The sequence below is a fragment of the Mauremys reevesii genome, linkage group 4 (genome assembly GCF_016161935.1).
Source record: "Mauremys reevesii isolate NIE-2019 linkage group 4, ASM1616193v1, whole genome shotgun sequence".
NCBI lineage: Eukaryota > Metazoa > Chordata > Testudines > Geoemydidae > Mauremys > Mauremys reevesii.
Genome location: NC_052626.1, coordinates 135,444,912 through 135,465,842, shown reverse-complemented (window position 1 = coordinate 135,465,842; position 20,931 = coordinate 135,444,912). Strand labels below are relative to the sequence as shown.

At 43.8% G+C, this 20,931-nt stretch overlaps 1 protein-coding gene across 4 annotated transcripts in view; it reads right to left on the bottom strand.

Annotated features, from left to right (window-relative positions):
• Nucleotides 1-20,350, bottom strand: part of LOC120403915 (complement component receptor 1-like protein) — a 30,914-nt gene extending 10,564 nt beyond the window's left edge. For 3 of the 4 annotated variants that reach the window (XM_039535871.1, XM_039535872.1, XM_039535873.1), the window contains exons 1-7: nucleotides 20,148-20,350; nucleotides 15,578-15,763; nucleotides 9,501-9,594; nucleotides 5,510-5,595; nucleotides 3,796-3,990; nucleotides 2,601-2,780; nucleotides 2,432-2,488 (exon numbers count right to left, since the gene is read on the bottom strand). In XM_039535871.1, the coding sequence (XP_039391805.1) occupies nucleotides 2,432-2,488; nucleotides 2,601-2,780; nucleotides 3,796-3,990; nucleotides 5,510-5,595; nucleotides 9,501-9,594; nucleotides 15,578-15,763; nucleotides 20,148-20,331 (982 nt within the window). In that variant the 5' untranslated portion in view covers nucleotides 20,332-20,350. The remainder of the gene's footprint in view (nucleotides 1-2,431; nucleotides 2,489-2,600; nucleotides 2,781-3,795; nucleotides 3,991-5,509; nucleotides 5,596-9,500; nucleotides 9,595-15,577; nucleotides 15,764-20,147) is intronic. The other variant, XM_039535874.1, reaches the window with a different exon arrangement.
• Between the last annotated feature and the right edge of the window lie 581 nt (nucleotides 20,351-20,931).

Here is a 20,931-nt window from a genome sequence, read left to right as displayed (position 1 = left end):
TTGGATGTTCCCTGGGAGCAGAAATGCATCTGAGAGAGATCCCAGACCGTAACTCACTCTGGAACGGAACTGATGGCACTTCCTGTTCTGCAGCACATGGGGAACTCCCACGGTGGACCTAAGATGGTAATATTGATCTATCTTAGTTTTCAGAGACCATTTGCGATCAATCCTGGTTGATCTGGTAAGGGGATCTGCCAGGGAGTTCTGTATCCCAAGAAGATGGGACGTGTTGAATGCTACTGCATTCTGGACACACAAATTCCAAAGATTGACTTCTTTCTGGAATTGCTGGGTGAAGCCGGCATACTCTTGTTCGTTTAGGTAAAAGTCTGCCGTGGTGTTCTCCAATAGGACTTAAACCATCTTGCCTTTGATATAGGGTAGGAACACTGACAAGCTCTGAAGATTGCCTCAAGTTCCACTACATTTATATGTAGGGAGAACTCTTGAATCCACCATATGTCCCAGCAATCGTAGGCAAAGTCTTAGAGCGATGTGAGGATGAGCCTGTAGAGTGTGAGTGTGAGTAGATCTAAAATTCCTTGAAATCTGGCCAGGGTAGATAGGCTGTTGCCAATTGAGAATCTCCCCCAAGAACACTAATATTTGCACTGGAGAAAGGATAGATTCACTCTTGGTCATCAAGAGGCCCAAGATGTCAAAGAGCAACTGGATCTGTCCTAGGTTGTCTGAAATAGCCTCAAAAAAAAATCAACCAGTTGTCCAAATACAGCAATATCTGGACATCGATTCTCCTGAGGCAAGCCAATGCATGCATGCAACTGCTATGCATTTTGTAAAAGATCCTGGCGGCTGAAGACAGGCCAAAAGGGAGGACTGTGAAAAACTGGTAGTGTTTTCCTCCTACCATAAATGTGAGGAAACTGCTGTGACCAGCGTGGCTAGCCAAATGGAACAGACATCCTGTAAGTTAAAAGCAACATACTAGTCAGGATCTAGAGGAAGCATGCTGGAAGCCAGGACACAGTGTGAAACTTCATTTGCTTTATGAAGTTGTTCAGCTTTCACAGATCTAAGACAGGCTCTCTTTTCACCTGCTTCTATAGCCATGCCTGTGAAAAGATCAAGAATACATCCTTGAAGGAGTGGGAGAGACTCAAGGCCTCCTATACATTGAAGGCAAGCCATGAAACAACCTGGGACTGAGATGGTGAGAAGGAATAATCAGTTGGCCATGGTGGTGCAGTAACAGGAGCAGTCACTGGAGACAGAGCAAGACCAGTGCCTATGCCCCAGTACCTACGGAGTAATGGTGGTCTCTTCATTGATCAGACCTAGGCAAATATTGCCAGGGCCAATTGTACCAGAGATGGTATTGAGGCCAGTGCCCATGCAAGCATTGTGGATAGGATCGGTGCAGCAGCCTGCACAGCAGTCTGGAAGAACAGAGAACCTGGCTCCAACTAGCACAGGAGATCTTAAGCTGCAGCATATGCTTCTAATGTCTTCGGTAAAAACAATGCAGATTGAACCTCTGTGAGCAGTCATGCCAAAGTGGAGGCGATTCCCAGCCCAAAATAATAGATGTATGGGTCTCAACAGCACAGTGGTTGGTACTGGAGTCACCAGCTCTCTGGACTATAGGTCTCATAACAGTACCAGGGAACTTTGAGCCAGGGCAGGTCACAAAGGACTCACCATAAGGAAGTCCAGCAACCTCACCTCTACATTTTTAGGTCCTCTTTTTGAAGGCCCTACATATCTGGCACTTTTCTCTGATATGACCCCCTCCCAGACACTTCAAGTGCCAGGAAGATTGATAACTAATGGGTATTGCGACCCTGCCAGTGCATAAAACTGGGTGACTTCTGCATGCTAACGCTCCAGTTCTGAGTAACTGCCTGGATGAGAAACTAAAAAAATGTTTAAGAAAATAATCCTAACAGGTCAATGAGTGCTACAAATTTATTAGAGGAAAAATCCTGTACGCAGAGCTCACTGGAGACTGACTACTCCTCATAGGCAGTGAGAAATAGCTGACTGGAGCTAGGGCAGCTTGGTGGGGGAAATGAGGCAGCTCAGGGCACATGCACTGCTCCAATAGGTACCATTTCCTTGTTGTTTGAATGCATCACTAACCTCAGGTGGGAGCTGCTAACCCTCTCTTTAATGCTTCACCCTATGGGCCCCTCATGAGGAAAGTTACACATGCTCACAGCTCAGTACAGATAGTAAGCTGTTTCAAGTGCCTTTAAGAAGAGGAGGCAAGGAAGGATAGAAGAATAAATAGGTCGTGCTCTAAAACCTGAGGGAGAACACTGCTTCTAGTAGCGATTGTGAATGACAAAATTCCAGAACTTATAGATGAAATGTACTTTGTGAAAGTCATACTTCCATTTTCAGTCTTGTAGAACCTACATGCTAAAAGTCTGGAAGCTTTAAATAGCCAAAAGTTCTTTCAACTCACCAGAAGTATCTGTTGTTCCTCCTGGAGGGGAAGTTGTAGGTTTTATATCTGTTATGCCTATGACAAAAAAGGGACACGTACACTCAAACATTGTAACAAGGCTACTCAAAAGCAATAAGCTTCCTAAACATTAGCATATAAAAGATTCAACACAACTGCTTATACTTACGGAGACAGGTGGGCAAAGATGGAACCCATGAATTGTTAGCTTCACATTTAACTGAACTGCTACCAGTCAGAGTGTAGCCAGAATCACATTCAAATATTACGGTGTTTCCATATGAATAGACAGGTCCAAACCCAGATTGCTTTTTTCCATTTTTGACTTCTGGCTCTGGACACCTGACCACTGAAAATTAGAAGTACCAGCATAAGAACATTGTGCAGAAGAAGCATTTAGTGGGGGGAGGGAGGGGGGAGTAGGGGAACAAAGAAAAAGCCCTGGTACTTTACTACAGCAAATATCAAAATGTATTTTAAACTAAAAAGTTACACAACTTTCAATCTTTCCCTTAAGAAGATGTTAGTCTACACACAGCACAGCACCCAACTATATGGCTATCACGCCCCCCAATCCAGCAAACTACAGGAGTTAAGCCATGAGGAATTTGGGTCAAGTTACAAGATCTACATACAGTGACATTCTGGAACTGAACTTCAATACTTTAATATTAACTCCCTCAAAAGCAGAGAAGCAACCAACCTGCCTAATGCCTCTGAAAAAGCCTCCATCCCAGCTGTTAAGCTGGGTAACTCAGCAAGAATAAAACCAAGCTGTTGCAGCTGCTTGAATACCAAGTACATAAATGCATTGTTAGCTAAATGCAATAGTGTGTGTCAGCACTGCCGTCGCCCAAATGAGGGTTGTACAATGACTTTTATTTCCCCCTCCTAAGAGCTTTATGGCTGTGATATGAACTCACAGAAGCCCGAACCTTCACTGCCAAGGAGCCCTCCCAGAGAACTCTGAAAAATATGGTTTCCAAACAATCCTGCTTCTAAGGCTCTCTCTCCCCCATTTAGCACTCCAATAGGAGGGTACAGGCATATAAGGAAAACCTTAGTTGAAGAGTTTATCTCCACCTAAAAATCAACTGTTTGTGACATGAGAATTAACCGCAACCTTGGAACACTGAAAAAAAATACAGGCTGTATTAGAGGCAAAACTGTTTCCAGGAAAGATTTATGAAGTGTCCGTCATTCTTTACTTTTCCAACAGAAACTAGTTTTCATGATACGTATTTACGGGGACTAAGCACTAACTGAATGTCCTCAGGTTTGTGTGTTTACTTAGCAATCAAAATATAGTTATTCCTGGGAGGAGATGGTAGAATAAGAAGAGGATAAAAACAGACGCTACTAACCTTTGCATTCAGGGGCAGGCCCACTCCACTCTCCATTGAAATTATCTTTCGTTGTACAATGAATGGAGGCCTCTCCAATAAGAGAGAAGCCCTGGTCACATTTGTAAGTTACTGTTGAGCCAAAGGTAAACTCTTCTCCACTCTGACCAGTATAGGATCCATTGGCAATATCAGGAGGTGGAAGACAAGGTATTGCTGAAGCAAAGAACGTCAACGTGAAAATTAAAGTTTACATTGAAGATGAACTGAAGGGAGTCCTCACTAAGAAAATTGTCTCAGATCCCCCCCGCAAAAAGCTATTTAGCCATTTGGAAGTGTACTTAACATTGCACTAACACATTTGAAGCAAGACCCTTTTCAGATTCTGAAGGTTTTTCTGCTTTTAGGCTTAACCCAACCCAATACATCCATTGCTCAAGGAGGATGCTCCATAAAACACCAGCTCTGAAAGATGAACTTAACAGAGAGTGCCCCTTCCCAACACTAGCCTCAGGGAGCCAGAACCTCTTCCCCGCAATCTCTAGAGGTAGCGTTGTTCCACTAGCAGAAACCTAAGGTAGGACATTTCTTGTAGCAAGAGCTGATTCCAGACTGGACCATCAGCAGCATGACTGACAGACCAAGCCCAGAAAGCATCCAAGAGATCAAATTAAGGTAGAGGCAAATTAATTATGATTCACTCTCAAAGAGCCTCAGATTTGGGAAGGGTAAAAACCAGCCCTCAGAGACAGCAGCAGGGAAGGTGCTGCCATGTGTTCACGCTGTCAGCTGCAAGCGCAGTACTGTGGCCATATTAGCAGCTCTTGCAATGCCTCAGAGAGCAGTGCACTGTGGTAGCTATCCCAGTGTGCAAGTGGCTGCAGTGTGCTTTTCAATGGGGCTAGGTGGGAGGGGTGGGGTGTGACAGGGAGTGTGTTGTGTGTGTGTGTTTTGGGGGGGGGGGCAGAGAGAGTGTCAGCATGCTGTCTTGCAAGTTCAGACCGCGGCAAGGGGAAAAAGGGGAAACCCTGACATCAGCCCCCGTCACACCCACACCCCTGCCTCTGCAGCAGGAGCATTCCACAGTAATGGTTAGCTGTGTCTCCTGGAGCAGATAAGCATGCCAGCTGTCAGAAACAGTGCTTTGAAAGCAGATATCCACATGCCTGCACCAGAGTTCAAAACAATGACAAGAGTGGCTACTTGACTTTAAGGAATTATGGGATGCTTCCAGAGGCCAATCACAGTGCAGTAATGCAACATCCTCCACACTGACACCCTAGCATTTCAGCAAAGGTGCAGCAAGCTCTATGCTTCTCGTGGAGGTGGATTACCAGGGGTGCTCCAGCTGCGGAGTCCAGGCGCTTTAAGTTCCTTCCCAGTGTGGACACCTTAGGGGTAAGGGTGCTCGGGGCTGATTTAATGTGCTCTAACTTGCAAGTGTAGACAAGGCTTTAGTGAACAGCAGGATTACACAGATACAATAGTGAAAAGGAGCCACGAGGCCTGTTGGATTATGCATATTAAACAGTGCCAGGTGAACAATCTAAAAGGGACTTTTTTTTTTTAATTGATTCTGTAGGAGTCATCCTAACACCATGGTGTCATTCCTCCCTCCAACAAAACTGTCATTTGGATTAAATGCCAAAGTAAGAACAGAGACTCCTCTGAAGCACCAGCTATGCTGCATTATCTCCAGATGTGAACCGTTCTTAAGACCATTGCATTAGTTTACCTTGGCAATGTGGAAGCTCCTTATCCCAATCAACTCCACTTCCTGAACCCACACATTTGGCAGAAGTCGTTCCAATTAATCTGTACCTAAAGAAAGAAAAAAGGTTCGAGTTTGTTACTCATGTGAGCAAAGAACTAGTTAACAGTCCAGAAAGATGGAACATGGTTTCTTTCTGCCAGTAGGTGGAGACAAACCATTGGAAAAGGGACACATCTAACACCATAGGACCAAGGAACACTAGGGCTATGTCTACACTTGCCATTTAAAGGGAAAAATGTCCCTTTTTTTGCATTAAAACCATGGGAGCGTCTATACTTGTTAATAACTTTTTGCGGTGAAACTCAGAAGCTTCACCACAAAAAGAAAACCACCTTTCTGAGAGGCATACAGCTCTTACCACTGTTCTTTTTGTGCTGTTATGAAAGTGAAGACCCGTTCTACCTGTGTAAACACCTTTTGGCCTCCGGAGGATATCCCACAGTTCCAAAAGTGACCACTCTGGCCAGCTTCTCCGCTGCTCTGATGCCAGGTTAACAGATGTTCGCCCCTCACCCTATAAGCCCTGGGAAGTTTGAAACTCCCTTTCTCTGCTTGTAGATGTGGCGGGAAAGCAGCCAGAGAACAGGAGGTTTTTTAAAAAAAAAAGCCATGAAAGGAACAAGGAAATAATGAGGCTGCTGAGACATGAAGCAGTGCATTATAGGGCACTGAGCAGGGACCCAGAATGCCTTCCACTCATGGCCCCATCCCACAAGATGTATTGAGATACCTGCACTGTGGGATAGCTGCCCTACAGCACTGCTCTCATCAATAATGAAGTGCTGCTAGTGTAAACACTCTGTGACGCCTGAGGAATTGAGTTCACAATCCAGTGCTTTTTTTCCCACCAGTTCCCTATCACCAGTGAAACTTACAGCGCAAAAAACTCTGCAACTGTAGACATACAAAAAGGCCAGGTCTACACTACACATCTATATCGGTACAACTACCTGGCTCAAGGGTGTGAAAAATCCATAGCCCTGAGTGACAGTTGTACTGGCCTCACCCCTCCACATAGACAGCGCTATGTCGACAGGAGAACTCCTGCCAACATAGCTACTGCCTCTTGGAGAGATGGATTAACTATGCTGACAGGAGAGACTCTCCCATCAGTATAGGAGCAGCTTTAAATACAACAGTACAGCTGCACCGCTGTACGTGAAGACCAAGCCCTGTGTAGTTAAAGGCAATAAAGAGCTACAAACCAGAGGATATAGCTCCCAAAAGTGTTAGCAGGAGAGAGTTCTTGCTTCTGGGCTTTACTTATCAGATTCTTGGGAATACTTGTTAATTCCCTGCAAAGGGAAACAAATTACCCCTCTTCTAAATTAGACATGTTTGCACTCCTATCGCCAATAGGTGAAAGAAGGCCCTACCACCTCTGCTACAGAACTCTTCAAATACCCAGAAAACTAGTTATTTTACAGATCACTGCTCACAGTGCTTTGACATGGGAAAAGGGTTTTGACTTGCTGAGTAGGAAGCTGTCTCGTATGATAGGTTTCTACCACGTAGGAAGCAGTGTTTAAGCCACTGGCATTCTGCGCCTCAGAATTACTCTGCTTTTCTTTGCAGAAGAACTAAAAACTTCTTCTCTGCCCTGTTGTGTCAGGCTGGCTTAACTGAAGCAGCTCTTGTTACTTTTTCGCCTACTTTTACCAATGCTGCCCATGCTGGGCAGCCAGAAGCACTGCATTTCCAAGTCAATTTAGCTGAAGGTCCAGCTAAACCCAGCACACAAAGTTGCCAACATACTGGCAAAGCTTACATGTGGTCTTCACTACAGAACACACTAAGCATTCGATTACATTGATTTCTGCAAGTTCTTTCACTTCCATCTCCTGTGAAGGCAGGGGAGAGAGAAAGAGATAGGTGGCAGCCAAGCATCCGATAGTTTGTAAAATAGAATTACATAGAAAGACAACCTGCCGACAGCAGCAATGGGAGACAAGACAGCTGCCCTGAGCTGTCACCCACTTGCCATCTCCCTGTTCCATATTCAAAATTCAAGCATCTTAACTGTCCAAGATCTCACCAGTGGTCTTTAAAGCCAGAGACCTCATAGGCCTGCACAATTCCAAAGCCTGAGGCCCCTATATGCTACTGCAGAGAAAATCACCAAGTCCTTCAACAAGAGCTCAGAAATGTCTTTGGATCAAACCTACTTCATCCAGAAGGCAGGATAATGACCAATCTACAGGATAAGCCAAGGGATTTAACTCCCACCTCTGTGGAGCCGGGGAGCTAGCCTCGCCCCAAGGAGTCACCTCCCTACACCCAGATACATCTAATTGAGACTCGGCCTTGACATCTCCCCACACCCCAAACATCCCTTGGGAGTCCAATCTCTGCTGCTTGGACAAGCCACCTAAAGTTGTGATACAGAAAAACAAAAAACCCTACACAACACCTGCATTCATGTCATGTCTGTGCCCATGCAACACAATCCATTCAATTAGCAGGGAGGGTGAAGAGCTATTTAAATTAAGTACAATGCTGCCACCAGAACAAAGGGTAAAAACTGGCCATGAACAACTCCAGGCTGGAAATCAGGTTTCTAACCATCAGAAAGGTCAGGCTCAGGAACAGTCACCCAATAGTAGTTGTGGGGGCAAGTAACTTAGTTTGAGATAGAGCCAGTCTAGTTTATGAGTGCAATTATATGATGGGGTTGCTTGTGATGCCAGGGCTCTGCAACCCTGAGATTTGTTTCCAGTGTGTATGTTATGTTCCTAAAGGCTCAAGCTTCAGGATTTCAGCCAGTCCTCTGCAGCAGTCAGGCAGGGATTCCCCCACCCAATGTATTCTGAGTTGGTTTCTTTTATCTCCTTCCTTTGAACCATCAGGGATAGCCATGGCTGAAGATGAGACACTGGATGGGGAAGGCCAGGACACTGAGGTGGCATCAAGTACACTCACCTCAGTGCTTGGCCACTTGCTGGTTCTTGCTCACATGCTCTGGTTCTAGTATGTGGGGTCGTTAAGAAATTTTCCCCCAGGTCAGATTGGCAGTGACATTGGGGGTTTTCTTGCCTTCCTCTGTAGCATGTGAGTGCAGGTCACTTGCCAGGATTATCTCAAGAGATCTCATTTCAAACATTTCCCTGCCATGACAGGGGCCCGAGGAATTTGTGCACCTCAGGCCCTCCTAGTCTCTGCCCATGGCACATAATGGTCTAAGCTCCTTGTGAGTTGTAATATTTTAGACTAATTTTGTTTGAGTTTAATATGTGGGTCCCTGGGAAGTATTGGTGGCCTGTGATATACAAGGGATCAGACTGGAGGACCTGGTGGTCCCTTCTGGCCTTAAAACTTTGAGACCTCAAAAATCCAACATACATCTGCTCAGTGCAATGAAGCTACAAGCTATTTCTGATTCCCCAAGGCCTGGCAACATAACCCATATGGGCAAAAGCAACAACTGCACTTGAGGCTATTCTGGGTAATACGGACATCTATAAGGGTGGGACAGACAAATATTTGCTATTGTAGAGCAGGAAGAGGTCTGCTCCTACCTGGTGCAGCATTTTTTTGGACAATATTCTGCCACTAGCTGCCAGCACCCAGACAGAAACCCTTGTAACAAGGAAGAGATGGCAGGGGTCAGCAAGTGCCATGTGACCCCTGAGGTGGGACTCTCAATCTCATGACCCAACCCCTACTGGATGATCCCCTGAGGCTGGGATCTTCAAAAGCACCTGAGCGAGTTAGGTGCCCATCTCCCACGGCATGACAACTGTAGCTGGGTGGTTATCTTCCTTCAACTCCTTTGAAAATCGCAGGTATAATTCTTAACACGGACCCAGCCCGTGGCTACAGGTTTATAGCACATGACACACTTGTGTTCTTGAAGTTAAGCAGGCTTTCTAGTCTCATTTTGCCAGACTTCACCAGCAGTTTTACACCAGTCTAGATTCTGTTAATTAGTCAAAGAAAGCAACTTGCCACTCACCCTTCATTACAGGAGAAGTTTGCTGTTGCACCAAACAGGAGATCGGTGAAATCAACCCTGCCATTTTCTAGTTCCAGTGATTTACATGGTTTTCCTAGAAGAGAAGATGACTAATTAGCATTACCTCTTATGACCTTAATGGGAAAAGGAGATATGCTAACTTGCACCCCCTAGCATAACAAATACCATGGCAGATCAAAGCCAGTGGTCTTGGAGTCCATTATCTGTCCCGTATGACAAGAGTCAGTACTGAAGCCCATGGGAAATGAGGAGAAGTAAAGCGGGATGATGCTTCCTAATCCCACACAGACATTGGTTGCCTTATATCCCGATTCAAGAGAGTTAAGATCCCCTTGCAGATTTAGTATAAGTGCAAATATTCATATTTTACATGTTAAGGCCCAGATCCTGAAAACTCATATGCATAACCATATTCATGTGGGTAGACCCATGACCTCAACTGGCAGCAATTACAAATAATAAGCAATAAAATACATGGGAAAAAGGATAGATGGCATAAATTCTGAAATTTAAAAATTGATATGGGGAGCTAAAGACATCAGGGAAAGACAGTCACAACTGGCATGGTTACAGACAATAAGGAGGAGGTTTTGAGGTTCCTTAGGAACAAAAGAAATCCTACTGTAAGAGATCATACTCCTCTCCAAACTGCTGTAATAATCTTTGTACAAAGCATGCCTTGTGAGGTATCATCTGAAAATGTATAGTTTACTAGTCAATACTGTCCTGATAAGATGTATGGCAACACTGTATGTGAAATTCTAAGGTTTCCCTATATAATTTTAACTCATGTTGCAAACCACAGCACAAGTTGGCAAACAGGTTTGTCTCAAAGGAATGTGTACTATTCTTAAATAAGCATTCAAGCAGTCAAGCTAGAATAAAAAAAACAAAAAACACAAAACTTCCAAAAAAGCGAGGAACAGCAGCAGGAAAGATCTTTCCCTATAGATTTTTTGTCAGCTGGGAATGTTTTCCAAGGGGGCAGGACTGACACTACAAAAAAGGGACAAACACTCCAAGGCACCCTTCCTTCCTCTCACTCCGTCCATTGACTCACTGCACTAGAAGAGACAAAGGAAGCTGCCACTAAGCTGAAGCAGGGGTTCCCACCTAAGAAGTTGGGTCAGTAAGACTGCTGAGAGTGTGTGGAAAGAAAACCTTTATTTTGAATGTAACCTAGGGTATGTCTACACTACGGGATTATTCCAATTTTACAGAAACCGGTATTTGGAAACAGATTGTATAAAGTCGAGTGCACGCGGCCACACTAAGCACAATAATTCAGAGGTGTGCGTCCATGTACCGAGGCTAGTGTCGACTTCCGGAGTGTTGCACTGTGGGTAGCTATCCCATAGTTCCCTCAGTCTGCCCCACCCATTGGAATTCTGGGTTGAGATCTCAATGCATGATGGGGCAAAAACAGTGTCACGGATGATTCTGGGTAAATGTCATCAGTCAATCCTCCCTCCGTGAAAGCAACAGCAAACAATCATTTCGCACCCTTTTCCCTGGTAGACGCCATAGCATGGCAACCATGGAGCCCATTTAGCCTTTTTGCACTGTCACCGTATGTGTACTAGATGCTGCTGACAGATGCGGCACTTCTCTTGTAACCATTTTGGACTTATGCCTCATTTCTTGCATTCACTTAAAATCTCTTTGTAGTTAATAAACGGGTTTGATCTAACCCAGTGTGTTTAAATTGAAGTGTCTGTGAAACTCTATTTCAGTAGCAAGACATGAGCATATTATTTCTGCTGAAGAAATAGAAACTTGATATGAATTTGTATCATCCGGGAGAGGGCTGGGCAATATGAGATGTACATTTCTGGAAGGGAAAAAACAAAAGGAATACTAGGATTTGTTGGTGTCACCTTGCAGTATAACCAAGGCTGGTGAGAGCCAAGGTGTGGCTGGCTGAGACCTAGCTGGGATTGACTTGCACATTGGAGCCTGTTTGTGAGTAGTCCAGACTGGAGGCTACTGCCGTAAAGCATTGTAACGGGCACCCAGGTTAAAGGGTAGTGGTGACAGAGTCTCATTAATCTGGATGATACTTTGAGTATACCACGCCTTGTAATGGTACAAACCTATTACTAAACGGAGATGGTGAAACAATTATGATGCAGAAAAGGCAGGAGTGTTCACTAAGTATTTCCCTTTTGTATTTGGAAAGCAGCATGACAATATAGTCTCATCACAAGAGCATGATGAAGTACTTTCATGTCTATTAGTAATTAGGGAGGAAGTTAAACTACATCTACTAGGGACAGACATAGCTAAAATCAAACTCTTGGGATAACTTGCACCCAAGTGTCCTAAAAATTGGCCAAGCAGATCTCTAGCCCACTGATTAACTTCTAATAAAATCGTAGAGTACAAGGAAATTCAAGAAGAATGGAAGAGCACTGATCTTGTGCCAGTATTTAAAAAGGGCAAGCAGAGTGACCTAGGCAACTAAACACTAGTTAACATGATCTCACTCACAGGCATAATCATTTAAAGGTATTGTGGGATTCATCAATTCCAAGGGGAAATCTATTCTGACCTCTTGTGCAGTGCAGGGCAAAATTTTCCAAATTCATAAGGAATTAAGAACAGAAATATAATTAATACCAATCAATATGGTTTTATGGAAAAATCAGGGTTTTTTTTGATGAGCCTGACCTTGTTTTTTGAAGTTACAAATTTGTTTGATAAATGTAACAAATATACCTAGACTTCTGTAAGCTATTTACTTAGTACCACATAACATTCTAATTAAAAAATTAACACTTCGGTATCAGAGCACAAGTGAAATGGACTAAGTATTGGCTAAGAACATGAGGTAATATCTTTTATTGAACCAACTTCTGTTCATGAGAAACTTTTGCCCTTACACAGAGCTCTTCTTCAGGTTTGGAATACATTTCCCAAACGAAAAAGAGTGGATTATAAGCTCGAAAGCTTGTCTCTCTCATCAACAGAAGTTAGTCTAATAAATACTATCTCACCCACTTTGTCTCACTAACATCCTGGGACTGACATAGCTACACCCAGGGGCGGCTCTAGAAAGTAGGCTGCCCCAAGCAGCGCGGAGCGCTGCGCCGCCCTTCCCCGGTCCCGCGGCGGGTCCCCTCTTCCCGCGGCTCCGGTTGAGCTCCTGCCGGCATGCCTGCGGCAGGTCCACCGGAGCCCGGGACAGCGACCTGCCGCAGTCATGCCTGCGGAGCTCAACCGAGCCGCGGAAGACGGGACCCGCCGCAGTCATGCCTGCGGCAGGTCCGCTCGTCCCGGGCTCCGGTGGACCTGCCGCAGGCATGCCGGCGGGAGCTCCACCGGAGCCAAATGCCGCCCCCCCGGGAAACGGCCGCCCCACGCGCCTGCTTGGCGCGCTGGTGTCTAGAGCCGCCCCTGGCTACACCACCACTTCAGACAAGCACAAGCTAATTGACATCTCAAAGAGCAGTCATCAAGAGGAATCATTATCAAAAAAACATGTTTCTAGTAGGATTCTACAGGGATCAGTACTAGACCTGACGCTATTCAACATTTTAAATCAGTTGTCTGGAAGTACACACACACACACAAAAAAAAATTTACTCCTGAAAATTTGCAGATGACACAAAGATTGGGGGAAGTGATAAATGAGGACAGGGCAGTCCTACAAAGCAATCTGGATCCCGTGGGGCCTTTCAAACAAAATGCATTTAGTATTGTATAATACAAAATTATACATCTAGACACAAGAAATGCAGGCCGTTCCTAGAGAACGGGGAAACTATATCCTGGGAAGCAGCAAGTCTGAAAAGGATTGAGGTCACAGCAGACGATCAACTGAACATGAGCTCCCAGTGGGATCCTAGGGCAAAAAGGGCTAATGCAATCCTTGATGTATTAACAGGGAAGCAGGAATAGGGAGGTGATAGCAACGTATACAGCATTGCTAAGACCCATATGAGAATACTGTACCCAGTTGTGGTGTCCACATTTTCAAAATGATGTTGAAAAATTGGAGATAGTACACAAGAGCCACAAAAACATATTCATGGGCCTTGGAAAATGCCATACAGCGAAAGACTTAAAGAGCTCAGTCTGTTTAGCTTGTCAAGAGAGATTGTGAGGCGACTTGATTACGGTGTCTAAGGACCTTCACAAGGAGAAGATACCAGGCACTAAAGGGCTCTTTAATCTAGCGGAGAAAGGCAGAACAAGAACCAGGAACTGGAAAGTGAAGCCAGACAAATTCAAAATGGAAATAAGGCAAAAAAGTGTTTAATTGTGAGTGTGACTAACCATGGGAACAAAAATTACCAGAGGAGGAAACGGCAGATTCTCAGCCTCTGCAAGTCTACAAATCAAGACTGGATGTCCTTCTAGAAGATATGCTTTAGTCAAATACAAGTTTTTAGGCTCAGTAAAGGAATAACTTGGTGAAATGTAGGTAGCCTGTGATGCAACAATCCCTTCTAGCATTAAAGTCTATGATGCAGCAGACTATTCACACGAGCAATATAAAGCACATCTGTGTTTGCTGGACCAGGTTCTTAGTGTCTCATCCTTTTTTGAATCCTACCATGTTCTTTGCTTCCATTTTGTGTCAGTATGTTCTACAGGCTTGTTATGCATTTTGTAAATATTTGTTATTAATTTTCTTCATACATGAATCCTGATTTTAGACAGCTAAGAACTGCACATTCCTCAGTCAAGCTCAGTGGAAGAGCTTTTCTTTGCCCCTTAAAGAGTTATTTGTGATGCTTTCTCCTGCAGTAGACTTATTCCCACGAAGAATGAATTGTATAAAAAAACCCACCATATTTATATGGAGTTCCATATAGATATACTGTATCCATGCAACGATAGTACAGTTATCAAAAGTGCTGGGAAAAATCTTTCAATGCAGACAAGGCATGTAAAAATTGTGACCTATTAACTAAGGCCTGATCGATTCAGGAAAACAAGTCCCACTGAAGTCACCGGACTTAAGAACGCACTAAGTGCTTTACTGAATCAGGGCCTATGTATAAAGTATTTTCTCAAGTCAGCAGGCCAGAGTAGGTGAGTCTAAGGCTATTCAAGAAAGTCCCATCAGTATTCAATATGACAAAATTAAATCATAATTTAAAACATATGCACAAGGAGGCAGACTTAAGGTTCATCAGCATCCAACTGTATCTCTCTTTACTAGTTACTGTAGTACTGCATTTGCTAGGGACTTCTGCATGGAATACAGCATATATAGTCTTGAGATGAGGAAACTTGCAAAAATCTTATTGTACTCTTAGCAGTGAAGCCAACTATAATTTTCAAAAAAGACACCAAAGTTTTACTTTATTGCAGTATTTCTGATGCTCCCTATACTATCAACAGGAAATACTATGAACATCTGTTAGTCTATAAGGTGCCACAGGATTCTTTGCTGCTTCTATGAACACAATTAGTTTCCCTAATAATCTTGGTTCTTACCATGTCACATCTTTTAACTTTATGAAAGTGGCTGCCACAGAACACTGGACAGCTACAACTTGGTGCGCTTAAATTAAAGAGGGTTAAAGTGTAGATGTCCTTTATTTTATACCTCCATTTAAAGCTGACCCACATAAGTAGAGTATCAAATTCCAGTAACTTCACTGGTGTGCACTGAATGCCTCCCAGTCACAGGGACAATGGGGTTTCTGGTAGAGAAGAACGGCACTATTCTTAAGTTTAGATCTACTATTACGTAATAAGATGTTGATGTTCTAGAAAGGCAGGTATTCAGCACATGGCCTAAAAACCAGAAAGAAATGTGGTAAATCTATTCCTCCTCTGAATCCTATTTGAGAGTATTCAGCACAGAAGGCTGAAGTTACTGGAATTTTGTATTTTAGCTGCTCTTAAAGCAGCCTACAAAGATAGAGGAGTGGTTTTTTTTTTGTTTGTTTTTTTAAATAGTCAACTATTAATATAACAAAGAACTGTCCAAAAGGCATTTAGAAAGTGTTTATGGATACCAGTGTTGAACTGTGAACCACTTACCTATATCATGATGGCTTGCATATCAATTGAAATGGAAAAGCAACAAAGACACTCACCTACACAAAACTCAGGGTCTGCTGACCATGTTGAATTTGCAAGACACGTAACAAAAGGAGATTTTCCAGATGCGAAAGTATATCCTGGGCGACAGGAGTATTTCAGTTTGGTCCCAACAGGATAGGAATTGTTCACTTCCCCTGGCAGCTCAGCAAAACTAAATCTTGGAGGAGACTCACAAGCACCTAGCAATAGAGACAGACAAGGAAGGGAAAAAGTTAACCATGAAAGAAGTTCAGTAGTCTGTTGTAACAGAATACTCATTTTTGAGAAGTCACAAATTATTTTATTGGGGACAATTTGGATGTACTTGTTTTCATGAGAGCCTTGAAGCTAGTTTACTAAATGGGCTTGATACAAAACTGCAGTACATTAAAATTCTGCATTATTTACCATGTATCCCTCATTCTGAGCATGTATGGCAATGTAAAGTAAGTACACTGTGCAAAACAAGACATTCTGCTACCTCACAGGTTTTATGATCTAATGCGGCAGAGGCTCAGACAGACTGTTGCAACCATACAGGGTAACATGAAAGAAGGTAACGTAGAGGGCAAAGGAGACCAAGGGAGCAATCTATGGAAGAGTACACAGGGTAGATAAAAATCTGTTGTTTTTTGGTTTTTTGTTTTTTTTTAAAGAAAGATTATTTAAATTGACTTTTTTGGATAACATGCTTTTTGAGGGAAAAAACTTTGTTAAAGATCGTTTTAATTAAGATCATTATAGCTCAAAGATATCTCATCATGGAATAGGATTTATAAATTCTAATTCTATAGTATGAGACAATATATTCATGTAATGTTTAACAAAAGTTTTGTAAAAAAGAGCTGCAATAGTTCATGGATTAGGGACCCAACCTTATGGGGATCTAGGGGGTTCTGTATAAATTATTTCACTTAATCTTTCTATCTACTCAATGGGACTCAGTGCTCAGTCTCGAAGATACCATCAGAGATGCTTAGTTTTGCAGTTCTCAAACTGTGGATTTGTGTCTCCAGAGATAACATGCTTACTAACAACACAAATGTTTTTAAATAAATACATAGAGAGGTGAGAAACAGACCTCAACTCTATCATCCTTCTGCAAATTTGTGTACACAGAGTCAATTCCTTACCTCTCTCTAGAAGTGCAAAGTTTCAAAAAAAAAAAAAAAAAAAAAAGTTCAATTAATTGAAGATTGTTGGGGAGGAATAGATCTGGACAAGTAAGTCTGGAGATAAATGTGAGAAGCGAGGGGCAGGGAGTAGAAACAAAAGTGAAACTGTTTGAGCAGCATATTCTTGAGTTCCGAGTGTAGCCTTCCTTGATTTGAGATCTACCATACTATTCTCTCACTAGTAGGGAAAAACCTTTAATGGCAACAGGCTGTAAAAGAGACCCAGTTTGGGAATATTTTAATGAAGTTCTTCTACTTGTGGGTAAGACAGGTATGCAGGCAAAATGCAAACAGTGCAGCATAGAAATGCAAGGCCTGCATCGCCCAAATGAAACTTCATGAGAAGCGTTCCTTCTCAGGAGGAAGCTGCGTTGAAGATGATGAAAGCAACATGTCTGAACATGCAGGATCTTCAGGCTGGTAAACTTTTTTTTATTTCATACTTCTTTCTTAAGGACTGCCTGTCTTCCTTCTAGACTATTCTCTAATTCTCACGTTTGAGCAGAAAAATATAGTTGGTACTCTATGGTACTATCATTTTAGATACAGTTGTGATAAATAAATAGCTGAAATAGGCAAATCTTCCTTTTAAAATTTCATCTTTAAAGTAGTACTGAGTGTCAGTGAATACAATGAGGAATACTAAGTGAGCAGCATGGTAATAATAATTAAATAACTGCATTGACCTATTTTGTTTAGGAGAATCAATCCTCAACATACAGGATTCTGAAGACAATCCACCTTTGAAACGATAGAAAATGATGGTGATCTCAGAGTTATCTACCAATGATAGTGTTTCAGTCACATCATGTCTGTCACATAGCCACAGTATAATCACCTATAGCAAAAATAATTATTATTATAATAAAAAAAACCTTCATCATCCAGAAACAACCATAGGTATGTTTGTGATAAGAACCAGATTACAAAGAGGCAATTGATGAAAAAAATTGCCCCGTTTGTTTATGCAACAAACTCTCCTTTGTGTGACTGAGAACCCACACTTCATTAACATGGTTCAGTCATTAAGACCAGGATACAGTCCACCCAACAAAGCAGACGTCGCAGACAAATTGCTGGACAAAGTGTATGAAACAGAAATTAACAGAGGTTAAAATTGTTAACCGGAGTCTTGATGGGTGGAGCAATGTCCACAATGATCCTGCTGTACGCGCTTGTGTGACAACAGAAGGGAACGTTTTCCTTACAGAAACAACTGATACATCAGGAAATGCACACGCAGCAGAACACTTACAAGTAGCAGCAATAAAAGCTATAACAAAACTGGAAAAAAAATGCAAATGTTTAGTATGCAGCATGATCACCGACAATGTTGCAAACGTATCCAAGATGAGACGACATGTAGAAGAGTCCCAAGCTAACAACATACGGTTGCAGTGCTCATTTGATGCACCTCTTAGCCAAAGACTACATTGTTCCAGAAATAAAAGCTAATGTTGTTGAAATTGCAAAATACTTCTGTAACCACTTTGCAGCAGCTGCTCTGAACAAAGTGGGAGGAACCAAGCTAACTCTCCCACAAGATGTGCAACAGAACTCAGCAGTGAACTGTTCTGAGCACTATATCAAGAACTGGCCTGTTCTGATTGCAGTTCGTGAAGAAAATAGTGAAGAAGAAGAAGAAAAAAAAAAGATGGCACTGTCACAGAACAAAGTTCTCGACATTGGGCTTAAGAGAAATGTTGAACATATGCCAAGTACCCTGACACCTATTTCTGTAGCCTTGAACAAAATGCAGGAAAACAGCTGTTTTATTGCTGACACTGTTGAAATTTGGAAGGAACTGAGTGAGATCTTAAAAAGAAATATATGCAATGACAGTTAAATTACAAGAATTAGAAAAACCTGAATGGGAGAGGCACTATCTCCAGCTTGTTTTCTTGCAGATATTCTCAATACTCAGTACCAGAGTCAAACCTTAACCACTGAAGAAGAGGAGTTGGCTATGACAGACATCCAGCAATCATCCTTCCACAATACCAACTATAATAAACTTCAGAGCTAAGGGCGAACCATGCAATAAATATGTTGTTTGCTGATGATGTTTTAATGAACGTCACACCAATGAACTGGTAAAGTCACTTAAGCACTTGGATTCAGAGACTGTTGGAGTGATAATCTCACTTTTAATAGCACTAGCTTCTTCTTCCAGTGTAGAAATAATATTTTCTTCCTTTGGACTAACTCATTCCAAATTGAGAAATTGTTTGGGACCTGAAAAAGCAGGAAAGCTTGTTTTTCTTTTCCAGATTATGAACAAACATGAAAATTAAGGTGAAGACGACTGAGTTAGCTGCAGAAGCCAATATTTTAAGTTTCCCATGATGACCTGGCTGACAGTCAATTTAATTTTTTTATAAATATTTCATTTAACTATTTTAGTTAAAAACAATTTTAACAAAAACAAACCTGGTTTTAAAAAACTTGAATGTTTAAATTCAAAAGTTCATATGCTTGTTTTGTTAAAATATTATGTTGAAGAAAAAAAATCCAGACTACATAATGTTGTTTTACAATAAAACAATTTAAATGTTTGTCTGGTGATGTTCTCCTCCTAATACAGGTGAGCAAGAAAATCCTCCAAATATTAATGATTAACCTGTTGAACTGTAGATAGTTCACCTCCCAATGGCTTCAAAAACATCTGCTTCAATTACCTTTAGTAAATTATATAAACAATCATTCATTTTCTGATAGAGCTATAAATCTAATCTGAAAAGTTTTCAAAATAAGTCACTTTAAAAATGTATAGCCTGTACTTTCTAAAAATGAAATCTACATCTATCTCTGAGTTGTGAAGAATATGTATTAGGGTAAGAATGCACTTTTATGTAGAAATCCATGATTAAAAAGAGACTCTTCCAGACTAGTGATTTAAATCAAATCCACCCTGAGAGGACATGAAACATGTATGGGGTTGGCAGCAAGTGAAGAGAGTTGGTGGAAAGCTCTCTCGGAGACAGCTGAGTTTCGTGTTTCCTCAGGCGATGCATGGACACTCTATGACCGGCATGAGGACAAGTCCGTGAAAGACTTCCCGATATACTCACTCCCAGGCTCGAGGCTCGCGGAGGTGCCGGGCCCGCCCCAGGGGCCGGGCTGGGGCAGCGAGGACCTGTCGCTGCCGCGCGGCTCGGGCCCCTCCATCCCCTCCTGCCCCGCGGGCCGAGTCCGACGCAGCCCGGGCTGAGGGGCTGGATGGGGGCGGGGGCCCCGTGACGGGGAGGGCCCAGGAGCCGGAGCGGCTCCGGTCCCCACCCAGCCCGGCAGCGATGCGGGGAGGGACTGTGACCGAGGTGACTCGGTGCCCGGGCAGGGGGCCTCCGGGGGGGCCCCCTCCTCGCCACCCCCCCGGACACGCCCCCTCCTGGCCACGCCCCCCACTCACCGCGAGCCCCGGGCAGGGGCAGCAGCAGCAGCAGCGCCAGGAGCCCCCCGGCGCCGGGCGGGCAGCGCGGAGCCGAGACCATGGCGGGGCCGGCAGGAGGCGTCGCGGGGCGAAGGCGGTGGCGGCGGAGCGGACCCAGGACGATGTCACCTCGGAGACGCAGCCGGTAGCTTTGACTCAACATCCGGCCCCGCCGTCTGCCGACAGGTGAGCCCGCGGGGGGCGGGGCCAGTAGTGGGGGGCGGGGCCTGTGTCGCAGCCGGGCGCTCGCGCGCTGTCCGGGCAGCAGGTGCTACCTGAGCCGGTGGGGGGCGCGAGCGCTGGGGCCTTCACGCGGTAGCAGCGCGGAGCGCTCGTGCTCGGGGGCGCTGCGGGGCTAGTGCCCGCGCTCGAGCCGCTGCACCCGCCTCCCCCGCTCGGCCGCCGCCAGCAGCCCCGGGCTGCCCCGCCCATCGCCTCTCATGGGCACACCCGTCCCGGCTCTGTCCCTGGGCGGCCTGGCGCCTCTTCCCCCTGTCCCGGCGCTAGAGCCAGGGAGACACAGGAGGGTGACCCAATGTCCTGATTTTATAGGGACAGTCCTGATTTTGGGGTCTTTTTCTTATATAGGTTCCTATTACCCCCCACACCCTGTCCCAATTTTTGTCTGGTCACCCTAAGCGCTAGACAGCAACAACCCCACCTTGGCGCGCTTTGTTTTCATAGAGGAGGAATCGGGCAGCCCGGCGGATATGCTGTTTGTTTAAATAAATATTTGTTCACTTTGACAAACTGGGTACATGCT